Raw genomic sequence first — 18,721 nt, 5'->3', positions numbered from 1 at the left:
GCCACTGTTGCCCCACTTAATGGCCTATGCTCGCATTCTGTATCATTAAAACAATTTAATCACTGCAGCTTGTGCAGTATAGTATTGGATGCCATGGTTTAGTCTTTTACACCCTAAAGTAATGAGACAGATTTTGTGTAATTTGGAAAATGTAAGGGGACAATAGATATCCCTTTACTGTGCAGAAGATAGACCACCAGTAACTTAACTCAAGAAAAGCATTTAAAAATTCATAACAGTTGATTATAAGTCAATAATACTCTTTGTCCACTTCAACAAGGCACCCTTCAGGAGCTTATCTCCCACACCATGATCCACTGGGCCCAGGAGTCCTTCATCCAGAACCCTGAGCTGGTGCGTCTGATGTTCAGCCTGCTCCACCGGATGTACGATGGCCTGGGAGAGCTGATCCGAGCGTTGCCCAAAGCCTACGCCATCAATGCCGTGTCTGTTCAGGACACGATGGACCTGCTGGAGTGTTTGGGGCAGATTCGCTCTCTGCTTATTGTCCAGATGGGTCCGGAGGAAGAGCGGCTCATGATCCAGAGCATCGGGTCAGTGTGTGGGTGGTGGGATATTGATATTTTGATGTACTATTTTTCTGTGAATAATACATTAGTCATTGGCCCTTTCAATTATTTCGTTAATGTGACTACAGTGCTGTAACTCTTCAGCTATGGAGATGTATTAAACCTTATTGCATCTATAACTGTTTTGTGTTCACGTATTATTCAAAGTAACCTGAGTAATCATGTGTTATTTCAAAATCCAGGAACATCATGAACAACAAGGTGTTCTACCAACACCCCAATCTGATGAGAGCTCTGGGTATGCACGAGACTGTCATGGAGGTGATGGTCAATGTGCTGGGTGGAGGAGGAGACTCCAAGGTAACTGTGGGGATAGAGTTGTTACCGATCAGTCTATCTGAGGGGGTGTTAAAGAGTTGACTTCCACAGTGCATATCCCAGTAGACATCACTGTATCTTTTTACTTTTTCCCTACAGGAGATCCGGTTCCCTCAAATGGTGACCAACTGCTGTCGCTTCCTGTGTTACTTCTGTCGTATCAGCCGACAGAACCAGCGCTCCATGTTTGACCATTTGAGCTACCTGCTTCAGAACAGTGGCATTGGCTTGGGTCAGTGTTGGCCACCTGTGTACAGTTTGATCTGGCAATCTTTCTTCAGGTTTTATTTTAAAACGTGGACATATGAGTATATCATTTGAATATTCTAAGGCAGGTTGAGTTATAAATATCAAACAAAGTAAACTAAGGTCTAGAATAATGAAGCTTGTATATTAGGCAAAGAGCAAATAAACGTAGTCTGACTGTGAATTTTACAATTTCAGGCATGCGTGGATCTACTCCTCTGGATGTGGCTGCTGCTTCCTGCATTGACAACAATGAGCTAGCCTTGGCTTTGCAAGAGCAGGACCTGGAAATGGTTTGAGAAAATAAAAAATGACAAGACAAGACAAAAACGCATGACATGGAACAGTGGATTTATTACCTTATAATGTGTCTCGGTGATATAGGTGGTGACGTACTTGGCGGGCTGCGGACTGCAAATGTGCCCAATGCTTCTGTCTAAGGGCTACCCTGACATCAGCTGGAACCCGTGTGGAGGAGAGCGATACCTGGATTTCCTTCGCTTTGCTGTCTTTGTTAATGGTAAATCCCGCCCCTCCCCCCCATGCAATGATGACATTTATAGTCCTGGGCTGTGTTGAGTTGAGGTAACTTCCACTAACATTTGTACATCCACCCTTCACAGGAGAAAGTGTGGAGGAGAACGCCAATGTTGTGGTCCGTCTGCTCATCCGTCGACCCGAGTGCTTTGGCCCTGCACTGAGAGGAGAGGGTGGGAATGGTCTGCTGGCTGCCATGGAGGAGGCCATCAAGATCTCTGAAGATCCAGCAAGGGATGGACCCACTGTCAAAAAAGACAGACGCTTCATGTAAGTGATTGCACAGTACTGTAGGTGTGATGGATATATCTGTGTACTAATTTGATCAAGCTGCACTATTTGACTCAATAAATAACAACTGAAGAATCAGCCAAGTCAAGTATTGTATTGCTTTATAACATGATCACATTGAGGCACAAACAATCATAGATGAACATGTTTTCTTAATTGGCAGGTTTGGTGGAGAAGAACAGCAGGAGGAGAACCGTGTGCATCTGGGAAATGCCATCATGTCTTTCTACTCAGCCCTTATCGATCTGCTGGGTCGCTGTGCCCCCGAGATGCATGTGAGTCAAACGGCTTTTCATAACACTTCATTTCTCTTAAGCCTACTGGAGCAGTGGTCGAGTAAGTGGTTAAGGATCAGGGGTTAGTTTCATACTGTATGTCTTAAATGTTTATATCCACAGCTGATTCAAGCAGGAAAGGGTGAAGCTCTCAGAATCAGGGCCATCCTGAGATCTCTGGTGCCTATCGAGGACCTGGTGGGAGTCATCAGCTTGCCTCTGCACATCCCAGCCCACGGCAAAGGTTAGATACAATGTTGGGACCGTGTATAAACACAGTTTTCATAAAATGCAGTGGCATCTTCCTATATCTGTGATTTTGTTTGTCCAAACCCCAGATGGTCAGATTGTTGAGCCCAAGATGTCAGCCAGTTTTGTGCCAGACCACAAGGCCTCCATGGTCCTGTTCCTTGACAGAGTCTATGGTATTGATAACCAGGACTTCCTGCTTCATGTGCTGGAGGTCGGCTTCCTGCCTGACATGAGAGCTTCAGCCTCCCTGGACACGGTGAGTAGGGAACGCCACAAGACAGCCTTAAAGATGTAAAATCTAGAAGTCTCCATTATGTGTTGCACTCAGTATAAATCCCTTTTTTGTCTTTCTATTTGACTACAGGTGGCTTTCAGTACAACTGAAATGGCCTTGGCACTAAACCGCTACCTCTGTTCGGCTGTCCTGCCTCTGCTTACCAAGTGTGCCCCCCTGTTTGCTGGGACAGACCACAGGGCCATCATGATCGACTCCATGCTCCACACCATCTACCGTCTGTCCCGTGGCCGAGCCCTTACCAAGGCTCAGAGGGATGTCATTGAGGAGTGCCTCATGTCGCTCTGCAAGTCAGTACTCAAACTAAACTGGTCTCTTAGATGCATGATGTCTTTTACTTTACTAAAACAGTAAACTTGACAGCACACACATTCACATTGAAAAAAGACCTAGGGAAAAAAGCTGTATCATTCCTTGTGATTGATTCACAGGTACCTTCGACCCTCCATGCTGCAGCATCTGCTTAGACGGCTTGTATTTGATGTGCCCATCCTCAATGAATATGCAAAGATGCCTCTCAAGGTTTGTTTGCTTTTTAATTATATCTATTCAGTTAAATTGTTGCATTTTTATTTTATCTTACAAAATAAAGGGAAACATACTGTACATACACAGGAGTATCTGGGTTAATTATGGGCAGTAAATGATCTTGATTGTTAATTGATTTTGATTGCAAATATTAATTATTATTATTATTTTTGGCAAATGTTTACCTCTGCAATTTGAATATTTCAGCTGTTGACCAACCATTATGAGCGCTGCTGGAAGTATTACTGCTTGCCTAATGGATGGGCTAACTTTGGGGTGACTTCAGAGGAAGAGCTGCATCTTTCCCGTAAACTCTTCTGGGGAATCTTTGAATCTTTAGCGCACAAGGTGGGCAATGAATCTCTTGGTTTCCTCATACAGTGTTACAGGAGATAAAAACTCAAGCCATTATTAATTTGACTTTTCTTGCGATATCTACAATGTAGAAATATGACGCAGAGCTCTTCAAGATCGCCATGCCCTGCCTCTGTGCCATAGCAGGAGCCATCCCTCCTGACTATGTGGATGCCACTTATTCCTCTCACACTGAGAAAAAGGCCTCTGTTGATGCTGAAGGCAACTTTGATCCAAAGCCAGTGGAGACCACCAAGTGAGCGCATAGTGGAACATTTAGGTCCATTATAAAAATAGTTCACACAGTGACCTACAAAACAAAACTGTATATATGATTTTAAATTCACAAAAACAGACAACAGCAAAAAAAAAAATGAAACAATACTTCAACATCAGATTTGACATTATGTTAGAATTACAGTTCTTTTAAGATTTAAGATCAGAGTTATCTTAAGCTTCTTGCTTTGGTATTCTAAAGTTATTCTGTCATGAATTTGCTTTAGTATCCAGTTTTTTAATTAGAAAATAAACAATAACTCTAAACTAACTGTAAAGACGTTTTTTTTAATAGATATTCACTATTACCTACCAAACCAATTTCTATTCAAACAGCTATTATAAACTAATAACGGCATTCAAAAGCATTAAGCCAAGTGGAAGTAAGGTGGAATTTGTTAAATATGAGTTTATTTATTGACAGCACCATCATCCCAGAGAGGCTGGACGTTTTCATCAACAAGTACGCAGAGCACACTCACGACAAATGGGCCTTTGAAAAGGTCAGTTATGAAACCTGCACCTCATCAGATATAAATCAAGGCTATGTTTTGAGTTTTAAAGTGTCACTGCATGGTAATGATTGTCTCAATGGTTAAATCAATTTACAGATTCAGAACAACTGGACCTATGGGGAGGTGTTAGATGAGAATGCCAAGACTCATCCAATGCTCCGACCGTACAAAACCTTCTCTGAAAAGGTAATCATGTGTCACCTTCAGACTGGTCTGAAACCTGAAAGCCCACATGCAAACTCTAAACTGTAACAAAGCTTTCTATCTGAGGAGGCCAGCACTGCCGAACAAGCAATCCCTAAAGCATGAACTTCTCATCTCTATTTTTCAGGACAAGGAGATCTATCGTTGGCCCATCAAAGAATCCATCAAAGCCATGCTGGCTTGGGAGTGGACTTTGGAGAAAGCCAGGGACGGGGAGGGAGAGGTTGAAAAGAAAGCTGCTGCCACCACCACCACTCGCAAAATCTCCCAAACTGCTCAGGTACAAGAGAAAGCAGTGAAGAAACAGTCAGTATTGTGCAAAAAGTTGGATGCCATTTTGTCTGTTTGTGCAAAGTGCTACCAGAAGCTGAGATGGGTCTCTTACTATTCTAGAGTGACACAATATTCGATTGATTTGTCTTAAATGGATGAAACTACATGAAAATAAAAGCTGTCCACTGTCTTTGAGAACCCTCTGGGATCGTTTAAGGTCCCTAAATCTCACAAGGAGAGTCATTGTTCTACCGTTTTTTAAATTTTCAGGCCACCTATGATCCCAGTCATGGCTACAGCCCTCAGCCAATAGACATCTCAGCGATGGCTCTATCCAGAGAGTTGCAGGTATGTGTCTTTCTCTCACTTACCAGTGCTCTGCCACAGCACTGATAGATCTCATATTTTGGTTAATAGATTGATTTTGGTTTTGCAGTCTATGGCTGAACAGCTGGCAGAAAACTACCATAACACCTGGGGCAGGAAGAAGAAGTTAGAGCTGCAGGCCAAAGGTACGAGGGGTTTCTCTCACACAACTTTGCGTTTCTGTTTCGAGTCTGCAGTTCTTTTGATTGTCAAAAATTGATTTGTGCTCCCGTCAGGCGGTGGCACCCATCCTCTGCTCGTTCCTTATGACACCCTGACGGCCAAGGAGAAGGCCAGGGACAGGGAGAAAGCTCAGGACCTTCTCAAGTTCCTCCAGCTCAATGGATACGCAACGACAAGGTAGGCAGGGTATTATACCATTTCTTTGTAAGGTTCAGGATTCAGGTGGTTTTATACACAGACAGCGTCAAAGACCCCTTCCCCCACATCTTAATATCAGCTCAGAGGAGTCTCTGTCCAACTTTTTATAAACATTTCATGTGTACAGTATGAATGTCACACCATAAATGTCTACCTGGAGAGATTGTCTGAAAAAGGTGCAGACCCTCAGACTTGCTTTCTGAAGCACATGTCTAGACAATAGACCATAAGCCAACCCCGCCTGCTCATTTCTCTCTTTCATTTTTACTCCCTCTTGTCCCCATCCTCAGGGGTCTGAAGGACATGGAGCAGGACATTTCCTCTATTGAGAAGCGTTTTGCCTATGGCTTCCTCCAGAAGCTTCTTAAATGGATGGACATTGCTCAGGAGTTCATTGCTCATCTCGGTACTGTAGTACCAATATTCCAGTTGTAATTCACGATGCTCCTATATAATATAATTTGACTTGGGCCTGACCAATTTTTTCCTTTTTCTATTTTTTTAACAGAGGCTGTGGTTAGCAGTGGGAGAGTGGAGAAGTCACCACATGAACAAGAGATCAAATTCTTTGCCAAGGTCAGCTACTTGGGTTTTTTTCTTGCTTGTTTTCAACATGGTGGTAATGGACTGTAACAGAACTTCACCTCAGAGTTGGTGGGGAACATATTACATTTCAGCACTGGGAATTGAAACCAAAAATTGGTTTATGGAATCATCAGTCATCATTTTTTCATACCTCTGCTGCTGTTTATGAGCTCACTTGGAGGAGGCTGGTTGTTGGCAAGGTGGTGTGTTTATTAGGAAAGTCATTATTTGGGGTAATTAATAATTAATCTTGATTTTTTTTTTTTCAGATTCTCTTGCCGCTGATAAATCAGTACTTCAAGAACCACTGCCTGTACTTCCTCTCCACTCCTGCAAAGGTCTTGGGTAGTGGAGGCCATTCCTCCAATAAGGAGAAGGAGATGATTGCAAGGTGTGCAAGTAAAAGCTTATTCAAACAACTGGATTCTTCTCTTACCTTACCATGTACCTTTCCTTACATACAGTATTTTCATGTGATAGTGTCTGTCCTCTCCTTCTCCATGTCTCTTCATCTCTCTCCTACTGTGTAATATCCTTTATTCCTGTGACTTCCCTTTTGCTTTCTGTGTCACTTCAAACATCTTTCCTTCCCTGTTTTCCCTGACCGTACTCCCTCCCTCTCCTGCCCTTTCTTCTTTTCTCCTCCTACCTCAGTATCTTCTGTAAGTTGGCTGCTTTGGTGAGGCACAGAGTATCTCTTTTTGGTAAGGAATCTGCATGGTGGCATTATGCCCAGTCACCATCTCTGTTCCTCTGTATCTGTTTTCCTGTCTAATTCCTTTTTATTTGTCCAGATCTTATTTGCTTCCTCTTCCTCCCTCCCTTCTCATTTAAATACTAATCAGAGTTGTATCACACATTGAGTCTATCCTCCCACGCTCTTACTCTCTCTGCCCTCCTCACTGGGTCTCCTTGTCTAACGCTTCTCTCTTCTAAGATCAGCTTCTGCTTGGCTTTGATGTTTTCTTCTCCTTCTGGTGTTTTAAAAGTTGCCTTAGTTGCATTTAAGGCCTAGACTCAGATTTGTACTACAAGCAGAGAGGTGTTTGAGCATGAATGTCTGTACTGGTGTCAGGTATCCACAGATGGCGTTGTATTGCAGCTCTGTGATGTGTTCTCACAGCCTGGCTTATACTGTACGAGGCACTGTACGCTTTATCGCCATTCTCCTCTCCTTTCACCACCACATGTCTTTAATAGTCACTCACTCTTATTTATCCAGTGGTCACTGGACACTGACAAGCTCTACACACTGAGTCTGTGCCCTTCAGCTTGGCTCAGTAGTAGTGCACCACTGTAACTGAGCTTAGCTTGAAAGGTTCCTATGTCAAACTGCAAAATGTTGGTATCAGCACAATGTCCACCTGAACCATAACAACACGTTTAAGTCTCAGTTATTAAACAGTATGAGTTATTAGTTTACACGTTTCAGTATGAATGATTTCTAACACACTGTAACTGTATGCTCTGTTTTCTGTTTTTTAAAATGGATCTTGCAATAGGTATTCCTCTTAAAATAAATCCGACCTTTACAGTAGATTGAATTTTTGGAAGTGGATGTGTACAGAAACTGACAACACATCTTTCTTTTCAGGAACGGATGCCGGTGCAGTGGTAAACTGTCTGCACATTCTCTCACGATCACTGGACGCCAGGTATCTCACGATCTATTCATATCACAGCACCAACACCTCCCTGGGCAGAGAAAAATAGAAACAAACCATCTGACATTATGTTTTTTTTTTTTTTTTGGGCCATTCTTTTGTGTTCACCTTTTCAAGGACTGTTATGAAATCAGGCCCTGAGATTGTGAAGGCTGTTCTGCGTCAGTTCTTTGAGAGTGCTGCTGATGACATTGAGAAGATGGTTGAGAATCTAAAACTGGGCAAAGTGTCCAGTAGAAATCAGGTCAGTGACTGCAACACGTGCTTTTATTTTCACACTGGTGTTCATTCATCCTGTGAGCTGATACCTTTATTTGTGTATGTGAATGTTTCTGTAGGTGAAGGGTGTGTCCCAGAACATTAACTACACCACCACTGCTCTGCTGCCAGTCCTTACCTCATTGTTTGACCATATTGCCCAGCACCAGTTCGGAGATGATGTGATCCGTGAGTGAAGTGCTTCTCTCCACTCAGTTACTTGTTCAACATTTCCCTTCAAAGAACTGACTCAAAGCTCTTCTCTACATTCTCAGTGGACGACTTGCAAATATCCTGCTATCGCTTAATGTGCAGTATCTACTCTTTGGGCACTGTGAAGACACCACATGTTGAGAAGTGAGTCAAGACTCTTCTGGATCTATGAGAGTTGAAAAACTATTTGTGAACGAGTTACATTCATCCATTTTTATGTGACTTAAAGTCAAATCAGTTTCTACAGTGCAGAATCAGAAGTTTCTACATTATAGAACACCCTCTATCCTTAGACCTTTGGTTCAGGTGAAAAACTACATTAAATAAAACCTATGCTGTCAAAGATTGGTTGTGAGTTGATTTTGACTTGGCTGTATGTACTGTAGGGGTTTTATAAAGATTGTGTGGTGTTTTTCTCCTGTGCAGACAGCGACCAGCTCTCGGCGAGTGTTTGGCCCACTTAGCAGCTGCAATGCCGGTAGCCTTCCTTGAGCCAGTGCTGAATGAGTTCAACACATTCTCTGTTTACACCACCAAGACTCCCAGAGAGAGATCCAGTAGGTTTTTAGCTTTTTATCACCTTGTTCTCCTTAGCAATTTCTATTAAATTTTCATTTTACATGTGTTGAATTAGTCTTATTATTAGAGTATTAAATTAATTGTCTCATCATCTCTGTCCTCAGTATTGGGTCTGCCTAACCAAGTGGAGGAACTGTGCCCTGACATCCCAGAGCTGGAGATACTGATGAAGGATATTCATGACCTGGCTGAATCTGGGGCTCGCTACACAGAAATGCCGCATGTGATTGAGATCACACTGCCCATGCTGTGTAACTATCTCCCACGATGGTGGGAGAGGGGCCCAGAGAATTTCCCCGAGCAGGAGGGCCAGATCTGCACGGATGTCACCTCCGAGCAGCTCAACCAGCTTTTGGGTAGCATCATGAAAATTGTAGTTAATAACCTGGGTATTGATGAGGCCTCCTGGATGAAGAGATTGGCAGGTGAGTGAGCAGAAGTTGTAGTATAGTCATCCTGAGTGAGAGCTCAGTGAATGGCTCATTTCACATTTTCACGTTTTATTATGTAATATTTGGAGAAAACTATGTTCACTGTTAGTACGACTGACTATTGCTTCCTCTGTACCCCTTCTCCAGTGTTCGCCCAGCCAATTGTGAGCAGGGCTAAACCAGAGATGCTCAAATCTCACTTCATCCCTACCATGGAGAAGCTGAAGAAGCGCTCAGGAAAAGTAGTGGCTGAGGAGGATCACCTGCGCATGGAGGGCAAGATGGAGTTGGACAGTGAAAACGGGACCATCCGAGATGAGTTTGCTGTGCTTTGTCGGGACCTGTATGCTCTGTACCCTCTGCTGATCCGCTACGTGGACAATAACAGGTAACCTTTTGGTGTAAAAGATGTGTCAGTGATAAAGTACATGTACAGTACATTGCAGTGAAGCTTGTGATGCGATTTTGGTATCAGACTTAAAGGAGATATCAGTGAAATGTTTTTGTTAATATAAGTCCTAATTAGTCATATTTTCCGTCAGCAATCACTTACATAGAGTGTTTCGACCGGAACACGAGTCTCTCCGTCACTCTGCTCTGCTGTAACCCGAGGAGAAAACATTTCTTCTGGGATACAAGTGTTATCCAATGAGGAGAGAGAACGGCATGAAGGGCTGTGTGTGCAGCCAAGGGATGCGCGTGAATGTGGTGACGTAGCACGAGGACCAATTGATGCCTGACAAGGGCGGGGGCTGCTAACTCATGGTGCGTTCAAGGAAACTCGTACTTTGTGTTTTTCCTTCCTGTGATCTGGTACGAGTTCACGGGTCGGAAGTTACGAGTGGCCGTTATAGGGAACTTTCACAGACAACAGGATGGTAAAAACACGAGCTACGGGTTACCTGGAACGCTACCAAGTCGTAGTTGTGACTTGAAGCTGTAACTTACGGTTTCAAAAGCCTGCCTTGAACGCAGCATTAGCCGAAATGGCCGTGAAGCTGATATCTGCTTTAATCTATTTCTGTCACTGCTCTTTCTGTCTGTAGGGCGAGGTGGCTGACCTGCCCAGATCCAGATGCGGAGGAACTGTTCAGGATGGTGGGAGAGGTTTTCATTTTCTGGTCCAAATCCCACGTGAGTTTTCCAGTTTCTGTGTTGTTGTTGTTGTTGTTTTGTTGTTGCTATTCTGTGATTCCTGTCTCTTTTTTGCCACGTAACCTTGTTGTGTTATTTATTGCAGAACTTTAAACGAGAGGAGCAGAACTTTGTGGTCATGAATGAGATCAACAACATGTCGTTCCTGACCGCTGACAGTAAGAGCAAGATGAGCAAGGTGAGAGAACACACTGTATAAGTGGCCAAGTTAAACATAGCCTGCTATTTGATAAGATGTTTTAATCATTTGCTATATATATTGAGCTGTAACTCATTAAGAAACTAAACTCTAATAATTAATATGTCACTAACACCACCCTATTCTCAGCGACATTTTCCTTTCTTTTCCTGAAGTTGCTATGGATAAGAATGACTTTCCTGTCAATAATAAGATTTTCTTTTTAGATAAATGTTATTGTAAAAGCCTATTGCATAACTAATAACTTCCTTTTCCAGGACAATGTAAGTGGCAGTACATTGCATTAAGGTAGTAGTAGGAGTGTCCCTAACTGTGTTTTCTCCTTATATCCTGTGTCGGGTGTTGGACGCTGGGCCACTAGGCCGGAGATGGAGAGGTTAGACTGTGTTTGTGCACGAGCGCTGTGCTGATCGCATGGCACCCTGAGTTTGGGGAGGCATTTCATCAAGCTCAACTGCGGACTACCACACTTCTTACACACAGACCCCGACATCCATACACATACAGTGCAGACAAACACACACTCAGAGGGTTGTATCACTGTTACAGTATAATAATGCATATCTATAGTTGAAATGTATATGATTTAGATTAAATGTTAAGAATATTTTCTGTGAATGGGAGATATTTGCAATTATAGTAGTGATGTTGAATGAGTGTGTGTGTGTGTGTGTGTGTGTGTGTGTGTGTGTGTGTGTGTGTGTGTGTGTGTGTGTGTGTGTGTGTGTGTGTGTGTGTGTGTGTGTGTGTGTGTGTGTGTGTGTGTGTGTGTGTGTGTGTGTGTGTGTGTGTGTGTGTGTGTGTGTGTGTGTTCGTGACATCCTTCAGTGTTTCTATGTTTGTTTTCATATGTGTGAGTAGGGGTCTGGAGCGGCTTGATGAAAGGTCTTTGCAGTAGATCGTAGCAGCCTGAGAGGTTTCATGGCGCTCGGTTGAACAGTTGTGCATCTTATTTGTGGTGTGCACTCCTGCAGCCGAGCGCCATCACTCTGTTTTTGTTTGATTAATAAACAGTTTGTTTTCATATTGTCCCCGTGGGTTACGGTCGTGCTACCGTGCCATCTGTGATGTTGAAATGTTATTGACGCTTGGATTTCTTTCAGCTTTTATGGTAAAGATTCCTGTGCCGGGGGACTCTTCTCTTTTTCAATATTATCATTGGCTCAGTGTTCACTACCTTTTTACATCAAAAAGCCATACTATCTCTTGCTGTTACCATTACATTTGCTTTGTCCATCTGTAGCATACGCAGCTACCTGGGACTGTCGGGGAAACTACTGTAAAGCTAGCTCGACATCACCAGATGGCTGACATCATATTTACTAACTGGACTCGCCACTCCATGTCTAATTTATTGACGCCATATAATTGTTAAATCATTATGTAATCACTGTTTGATTGCTGTTTTACATGGTTGCTCTAAGATAAATTAGAAAACCTCCTCTCCTTGGCTATCAGATGGGCATCACTGAAGAGAGCCTCTGTTATCTGATCATCACAACATCTCTCCCTGCCCAAATTATTTACTCACATGCTCAGGCAGCATGCAGACTGAGGGGCAGAGAGGCTGCTGTGAGGCCAGACAACAGTCAGTCATGAGCATTGGCAGCTCCAGGACAGGAGTGTGTGAGAAGAGCTCCAGGGCGATGGAGCTGGTCCCATATAGACTTGTGCTGCTCTATGTGCTCTCCAGTAGACAGGATGTGCCCTGTCTGGCCACTGCACTACTAACAGTGAGACTGCATTGTGCGTAACAACCGTAGCTGATGCAGCAGTGACGCCCCCTGAAACCTCAACAAAGGTTGATGTTTACAACATTGTTGGTTTGTCTTCAGCTGAGGTATAATTGATTTCACTCGGTTGTCAATTCACTGTATCAGCCTATCAGCATGTCATTTTGTAAAATGTAACTGGCAGCTGGTTCCTGCTATCTCATTGAAACATTGAATCAGTTTTTATTCTGGGTTAGAACTAGTTCCTATTAATCACTTTTATGTTAAATCTTCTCAAAAGCCTCTGATGTCATAGAATATTGTCTGAGCAGGAGACGTTGGTGTGTGAAGTGTTGGGGCTGGATACAGAGAGAGATGAATTGGTCTGAACTTTTCTTTCTCTCTTTAGTCTGGCGGCTCAGAGCAGGAGCGCACCAAGAAGAAGCGTCGGGGGGATCGCTATTCTGTGCAGACCTCCCTTATCGTAGCTGCATTAAAGAAGATGCTTCCCATCGGCCTCAATATGTGCTCTCCTGCAGACCAGGAGCTCATCAATCTTGCCAAAATCAGATACTCACTGGTACTTTGATGTGTTTGAAACCAACTCACTATCAAGAAGTCTATCAAGAAATGTGTCATTTACATCTAAGTTCACTGCTAAATATTTTTTAAGGTATTTTGATTGTCTTGAATTAATTGAAAAAAAAAAGAATTAATTAGTTGTTGTTTTCTGTTGTAGAAAGACACAGATGAAGAAGTGAGGGAGTTCTTGACCAACAATCTGCACCTTCAAGGCAAGGTAAGTCAACTTTTTAATTGTTTTACAAAATAAGAATGAATATACATTTTATCTCGAAAATGTCTCCAATGGACTTTCCATGTTTTTCAAGGTGGAGGACCCAGCTATGCGCTGGCAGATGTCTCTTTATAAGGAGATGTCTGGAAAGGCTGAAGATGCTGAGGATCCTGAGAAGGTGGTTAAGAGGGTACAAGAAGTGTCTGCTGTCCTTTACCACATTGAAGTGGTGAGTGTAGACTCAAGCTCAAGTCCTTCGTAGCAGACACAGATGACTTGCACATAAAAGATGAAGCCATTGTTTGTTAGACAACCTAGTTGTTTACATGTTTTCCTTGCTTCAGACTGAGCATCCCTTCAAGTCAAAGAAAATGGTGTGGCACAAGCTGCTGTCCAAGCAGCGTCGCAGGGCAGTGGTGGCCTGCTTCAGGATGACGCCTCTCTACAACATCCCCACGTAATAAGATCTGTCATACTCAAAAATAATATAGAAGGTTTTACATCGCAACACTTACTAACACTCACTGATCACTTGTCTCACAGGCACAGGGCAACCAACATGTTCCTGGATGCATACAAGCGAAACTGGTTAGAGACCGAGGGTTACTCATTTGAGGACAAGATGATTGATGACTTGTCTGTAAGTCATGCTCTCCTTATTTATAAGAACACCAGTAGAAACATATTGTCTGCAGTGTATACTAAGGCTTTTGTCACAATTCATTTTGTCTCCACTAATTAGAAAGCCATGGAGGAAGAAGAGGAAGAGGAGGAAGAGACCGAGACGAAGCCTGACCCCCTTCATCAGCTGATTCTTCATTTCAGCCGGACAGCTCTTACAGAAAAGACGTAAGAGCCTTCAGCTCCTTGTGCAGATCAACTTTGTGACTGTAACAGTGTGATTGATCCCTGTCGTACATTCTCTCGTTACAGTAAGCTTGACGTTGACCACCTTTATATGTCATACGCTGATATTATGGCAAAGGTAAGACGTATGGATGGTCGTTGATCAGAATCATCGAGTTTCTCATATCTAACCTTTGTGCACAAGAGATCTATAAAATGGAAAATTACAGCTCAGTCTGTTTTTAGACCATTTTTAAGAAGAAACCTGTGAATCTTATGTACAATATAAATTCATATTTCTGACTTCTCTGTTATTCAACAAACTCTCATGAAGCTGTTGCATGGAGTGAGGTTTCTAAATCTAATCCATGCGTTGTCGCTGACTTGCTGTGTTCTCCCTCCAGAGCTGCCACATTGGTGAGGAGGACGAAGGGGGAGAACAGGAGGGGGATGAGTCTTCCTTTGAGGTGCGACAGACAGAGATGGTATGGGGGGACCAGGGGGAGGGAGACAGGGGAGTCAGCGGAGAAGCAACTCCCCACGCACTGAGTGACCACACCACGTCATCACACTTGGCACACCCCCCCCCAAGCCACCTATGTTACAACATTTCTCATGTTTCCTCTTCCTGGCGTTTCTCTCATTCACTCACACCACTTGTGTATTTCCTGCTATGGTGGACTGACCTGTGCATGCCTTTGCTGAATTCGGACCACCAGTCGTCCTGATGTTGCAGACTCCATTTGTTTTATGTCCTAAATTGCATGACTGGAGTGCAGAGAGATGGTGCAGCTAAAGACAACAAAATGAAACTAGGGTCAAACAAGTTTTTGCCAGCTGTTTTTTTTTTTTTTCAGAATCACAATTTCCAAACCCAATGTGCTTCTGAATTTTTGAAAGGGGTTGATTGACTTGGTCAAATGACCAGCATGGTTTAACATAACTACTAAAGACTTACAGTGGCACTATAATAAATGTGTACTGTACATTTATTAAGTTTGCAAAAATGAAATATACACTTACGTCACTTCAAAATGCTGCTGTAAACATGTTCTATAACGTTCAATGCACAAACAAGCAATTGTGAGTGCTGATTAGCTATCACTGCCAGCCAGGTGCCTCCTAAGAATATAAACGCAACAGTGAATCAGCACCTAAAAATAGTAAGTATAATTAATAAATCAGCTCCCTAGTAACAGTGGTAGTTTGGATTAATCTCCCAATATTTATTTTCGTCTCAGTTTTGGTCCCGTGGTCTTTCCTATTACATTACTTACAGCTGTGAAAGAATCCTGTCAAAATGTAATTAATATGTTTTAATACCATTACTCATCCTTTTAGAGAAGGTATGTGATATTTGCACAGCAATGTGATGCTGACATTCAAGACTGAATTGAGCAGCTGTTCCTGTAAACTTTGATAACAGTTATGAAGCCAAACCTCGCAGCAGATTTCCACAGAGTAGATCCAGCTCTCTTGTGCTGATCTTTTGTGTCTGTGGTCATTCTCTCCCGGACTTGCACCACCTTTTCCTCACTTACACTCCTAATACTCACCTGCTAATTGGGATGTGTTCACCCACAAGGACTCACCTGATAACTCTCGTTCAAAATCTAACAACTGACAAGTAACTGATTTTGTTTGTCTTTACTTTGAATTGGACAATGTAAACAAGTCTCCCTCTCTGTGCTCACCAAGGACTGCAGTAAAAGCCTGCACAGTCAGCCGTGCATACACACTGTCCCAAACACACACTCATGCAAACATTAACTCACAGATACACATCCCACACACTCAATTTCATAATCAAACACAGCCTTTTTTACACACAAAATATGCACACAGTTTTCTGAAAAGATAACCAGAGCCTCTGTAATCAGAGGAAAGTTGCTCCATAACAGTCAGGCTTACGAGGGAGGGGGGGCGGAGGGAAGGGTAGATTCAGTTTGGGTGGGGCTTTATGCATGGTGTGCAGTGGGAGGGTCAAATCTAACCTCTTTTGTCAACAGGATGCTTGTTCATAGCAGCTATACTGTGTCATTGTAACAAAGGCAAGTAATGTATTGTACGGTAATACAATTGTTACTCACGACTGTACAGCAAAATTGCATAACAGTGAATTAGAGCATTGCATTATGAAACAGCAATTAAGTATTACACTATACTGAAGGTATAAATGTGTTTGTTGTTACATGAGTAAACAATATCAAACACTTTGAAACACATTAAATAATATGATATTATTTATTTTAAGTAGTTGAAACAGATTTTTTTCAGGAATTTTTTTTTTTCTTGCAACTGAATAATTCATAGTAATTTTAATTAAATTATATTGCAGTTGCACTGGACTTCCCAAAGGTCCAGTGCTAAAATACAAAGGAATACTTCCAGTCAACTCAAGTAAATGTCTTCCCCCGTGTCTTATAGTTTAACTTAAAGCAGCCAGGGAACACATGATACTGCTGCTGCAGGCCATGAGATAGAGCAACATGAAGTTGCACTGTTAGAAGTAGGAGTTGCATGCTGTAAGTGTTACTCAGACAACTACTGTTGCTTGCTCAGAAGAGCGTGTGAAGTGTGTGTTATGCTCTGGGAAGAAATGTTTGCCGCCATCGAATGTTTGCTGTCTGTGGAAGATCAACAGCTGGAATAATTACCATCACTAATATACACTGTGTTCCCATGTGAGAGTGTGTGGGCCTGTGTCTGAGACATGAATGTATTTTTAAACATCAGATTAATTGAAAGTTGATATTGAATGATAAAGCTTAACATTTGGCCAAATACAGTGGTGATTTTGCTTAGCATTATTAGCATAATGACAGATGCAGTAATGCAGTCTGTTTGAAGCACTGGAAAGAGCTATTACAACTTATTTTCTCGATTCTGGGCTGAAGATATACACTAGTTTGTTTCTAGTCTGTGCCAAGCTAAGCTAACACACAACAGAAATGTGACTGTGATAAAACATCACATTTATAATGCTGTAAACATGCAACACGAGTAAAATGAGAGGTTTATGAGTTATTTTATGTCATCTTACTTAGCTGATTGTGCGACTGTGTGTGTCTGTCTGAGTGAGTGAGTTAGTGAGTGAGTGAGTGCGGGGGGCAGTGCAATGTGTGTTGGCAGGGTTACAGCTGTGTCCTTCCTGCTCTGCTCCATAGGAAAAGGAGATGGAGAAACAGAGGCTTCTGTACCAGCAGTCACGTCTACACGACCGCGGGGCTGCAGAGATGGTGCTGCAGATGATCAGCGCCTGTAAAGGTAGCGGCTATATTCTGGGACAGAACACACACACACACACATACTATTTGTCACTTGTGATGATATACCCAATAACATAAATAATATCAATAGCATAGATTAGAAATAAATTCATAGAAACACCTTGATTCTATTAAGGAACTAATCCATTATAGTGCTGTCTGGGCCAGTTCATGTAACATTTAATGCTAGGACCCAGATTGAGATTTGAGATATAGAACAACACACTCTTGCCTTGGGTGTGTAATTATGAACATGAGCAAGTATATGAAACACATTGGAAAGATCGTTCCTTAAGTTTTGCTGGATGTTAATAGTGCTAATAAATGCTGTAATGTTGTAATGCAGTTCACTTGGCAGTGAAGAGCAATGAGACGCAGTGATGCGTTCATGAAAAGAAATATACAGTATATAGTGATGCCAGAGACGATTTTCTCTGCTCTGACCACGCTGTTGACTTTTGTGCACACACCTCTGATGTCGCGGCTTATTTCAGGTGAACCAGGAGTCATGGTTTCTTCCACACTCAAACTGGGAATCTCCATCCTCAATGGAGGCAACAGTGATGTACAGCAGGTAAACAGAGCCTATGAGAGTTTTAAACAAATTTAGAAAGTTATACTTTTGTCTCTCAGTTTAACAACATCCTTTTCAGCAGGTTTCTGTTGACAGGAAAGTTTTGTTTTTCTGTCTTGTTGTCTGTGTGCAGAGAATGTTGGACTATCTGAAGGACAAAAAGGATGTGGGATTCTTCCTTAGCGTTCAGGCTCTGATGCAGACCTGCAGGTCTGTAATGAATCCAGTCCATATGCAACATTTTGTTGATCACCTCTTTTGATCTTTACAGCTGAGGTTTTCTTCTACTATAAACATTATTTTGAGAAGGTGTAAGTGGAAGCAAAGTGTGTCGGGCTGTACATGTCGTTTAACCGACTAAATGTTTGATGTTGACAGCGTTTTGGATCTGAATGCTTTTGAGAGACAGAACAAAGCTGAAGGACTTGGAATGGTTTCAGAGGAAGGCACCAGTGAGTATCACATCACAGGATCTGGATGCACTGTGACAGACATTTACATGTACACACACCTCACACACATCCCACACATCTCACACGTCCTACTTGTTTTTGCATTGGTTTGTGATGTAATTGTCATCGTTGTAGTTGTTCTGTCTAGTCTCCTTTTGTGTGCACCTGTGTGTGTGTCTGAGTGTGCCTTTTTTCATGGATGCTGGTTGCAGGTATGTTTTCCACGTACGTAAGTGTGGTGATCATGTGGAGATCCACCACAGCATTTTGACTGTTGATGTATGAAA

The 18,721-nt window shown here is 42.4% G+C and overlaps 1 protein-coding gene across 3 annotated transcripts in view; it reads left to right on the top strand.

Moving 5' to 3' along the window:
- The window catches only part of ryr1b (ryanodine receptor 1b (skeletal)), a 65,349-nt gene that overhangs the window by 32,393 nt on the left and 14,235 nt on the right, over nucleotides 1-18,721 (top strand). The window contains exons 40-84 of one of the 3 annotated variants that reach the window (XM_083984344.1): nucleotides 281-554; nucleotides 773-890; nucleotides 1,008-1,140; nucleotides 1,353-1,447; nucleotides 1,539-1,674; nucleotides 1,778-1,961; nucleotides 2,146-2,257; nucleotides 2,381-2,501; nucleotides 2,596-2,765; nucleotides 2,874-3,094; nucleotides 3,236-3,326; nucleotides 3,540-3,680; nucleotides 3,779-3,942; nucleotides 4,387-4,465; nucleotides 4,574-4,663; nucleotides 4,809-4,961; nucleotides 5,225-5,302; nucleotides 5,391-5,466; nucleotides 5,557-5,680; nucleotides 5,992-6,107; nucleotides 6,210-6,277; nucleotides 6,556-6,677; nucleotides 6,941-6,990; nucleotides 7,881-7,941; nucleotides 8,068-8,194; nucleotides 8,289-8,397; nucleotides 8,484-8,565; nucleotides 8,848-8,978; nucleotides 9,105-9,425; nucleotides 9,579-9,819; nucleotides 10,478-10,565; nucleotides 10,672-10,764; nucleotides 11,147-11,161; nucleotides 12,907-13,077; nucleotides 13,237-13,296; nucleotides 13,388-13,522; nucleotides 13,638-13,750; nucleotides 13,837-13,933; nucleotides 14,036-14,142; nucleotides 14,227-14,278; nucleotides 14,544-14,624; nucleotides 17,307-17,406; nucleotides 17,903-17,982; nucleotides 18,116-18,192; nucleotides 18,361-18,434. In XM_083984344.1, coding sequence (XP_083840470.1) covers nucleotides 281-554; nucleotides 773-890; nucleotides 1,008-1,140; nucleotides 1,353-1,447; nucleotides 1,539-1,674; nucleotides 1,778-1,961; nucleotides 2,146-2,257; nucleotides 2,381-2,501; nucleotides 2,596-2,765; nucleotides 2,874-3,094; nucleotides 3,236-3,326; nucleotides 3,540-3,680; nucleotides 3,779-3,942; nucleotides 4,387-4,465; nucleotides 4,574-4,663; nucleotides 4,809-4,961; nucleotides 5,225-5,302; nucleotides 5,391-5,466; nucleotides 5,557-5,680; nucleotides 5,992-6,107; nucleotides 6,210-6,277; nucleotides 6,556-6,677; nucleotides 6,941-6,990; nucleotides 7,881-7,941; nucleotides 8,068-8,194; nucleotides 8,289-8,397; nucleotides 8,484-8,565; nucleotides 8,848-8,978; nucleotides 9,105-9,425; nucleotides 9,579-9,819; nucleotides 10,478-10,565; nucleotides 10,672-10,764; nucleotides 11,147-11,161; nucleotides 12,907-13,077; nucleotides 13,237-13,296; nucleotides 13,388-13,522; nucleotides 13,638-13,750; nucleotides 13,837-13,933; nucleotides 14,036-14,142; nucleotides 14,227-14,278; nucleotides 14,544-14,624; nucleotides 17,307-17,406; nucleotides 17,903-17,982; nucleotides 18,116-18,192; nucleotides 18,361-18,434 — 5,331 coding nt within the window. Of the gene's footprint in view, nucleotides 1-280; nucleotides 555-772; nucleotides 891-1,007; nucleotides 1,141-1,352; nucleotides 1,448-1,538; nucleotides 1,675-1,777; nucleotides 1,962-2,145; nucleotides 2,258-2,380; nucleotides 2,502-2,595; nucleotides 2,766-2,873; nucleotides 3,095-3,235; nucleotides 3,327-3,539; nucleotides 3,681-3,778; nucleotides 3,943-4,386; nucleotides 4,466-4,573; nucleotides 4,664-4,808; nucleotides 4,962-5,224; nucleotides 5,303-5,390; nucleotides 5,467-5,556; nucleotides 5,681-5,991; nucleotides 6,108-6,209; nucleotides 6,278-6,555; nucleotides 6,678-6,940; nucleotides 6,991-7,880; nucleotides 7,942-8,067; nucleotides 8,195-8,288; nucleotides 8,398-8,483; nucleotides 8,566-8,847; nucleotides 8,979-9,104; nucleotides 9,426-9,578; nucleotides 9,820-10,477; nucleotides 10,566-10,671; nucleotides 10,780-11,146; nucleotides 11,162-12,906; nucleotides 13,078-13,236; nucleotides 13,297-13,387; nucleotides 13,523-13,637; nucleotides 13,751-13,836; nucleotides 13,934-14,035; nucleotides 14,143-14,226; nucleotides 14,279-14,543; nucleotides 14,625-17,306; nucleotides 17,407-17,902; nucleotides 17,983-18,115; nucleotides 18,193-18,360; nucleotides 18,435-18,721 lie in introns of all 3 variants that reach the window. The other 2 variants (XM_083984345.1, XM_083984343.1) reach the window with 2 other exon arrangements.

This window comes from Trachurus trachurus, assembly GCF_905171665.1.
Source record: "Trachurus trachurus genome assembly, chromosome: 13".
NCBI classification, from domain to species: Eukaryota; Metazoa; Chordata; class Actinopteri; order Carangiformes; family Carangidae; genus Trachurus; species Trachurus trachurus.
The sequence above is the reverse complement of the archived record's forward strand: the minus strand, read 5'-3'. Positions and strand labels throughout refer to the sequence as shown.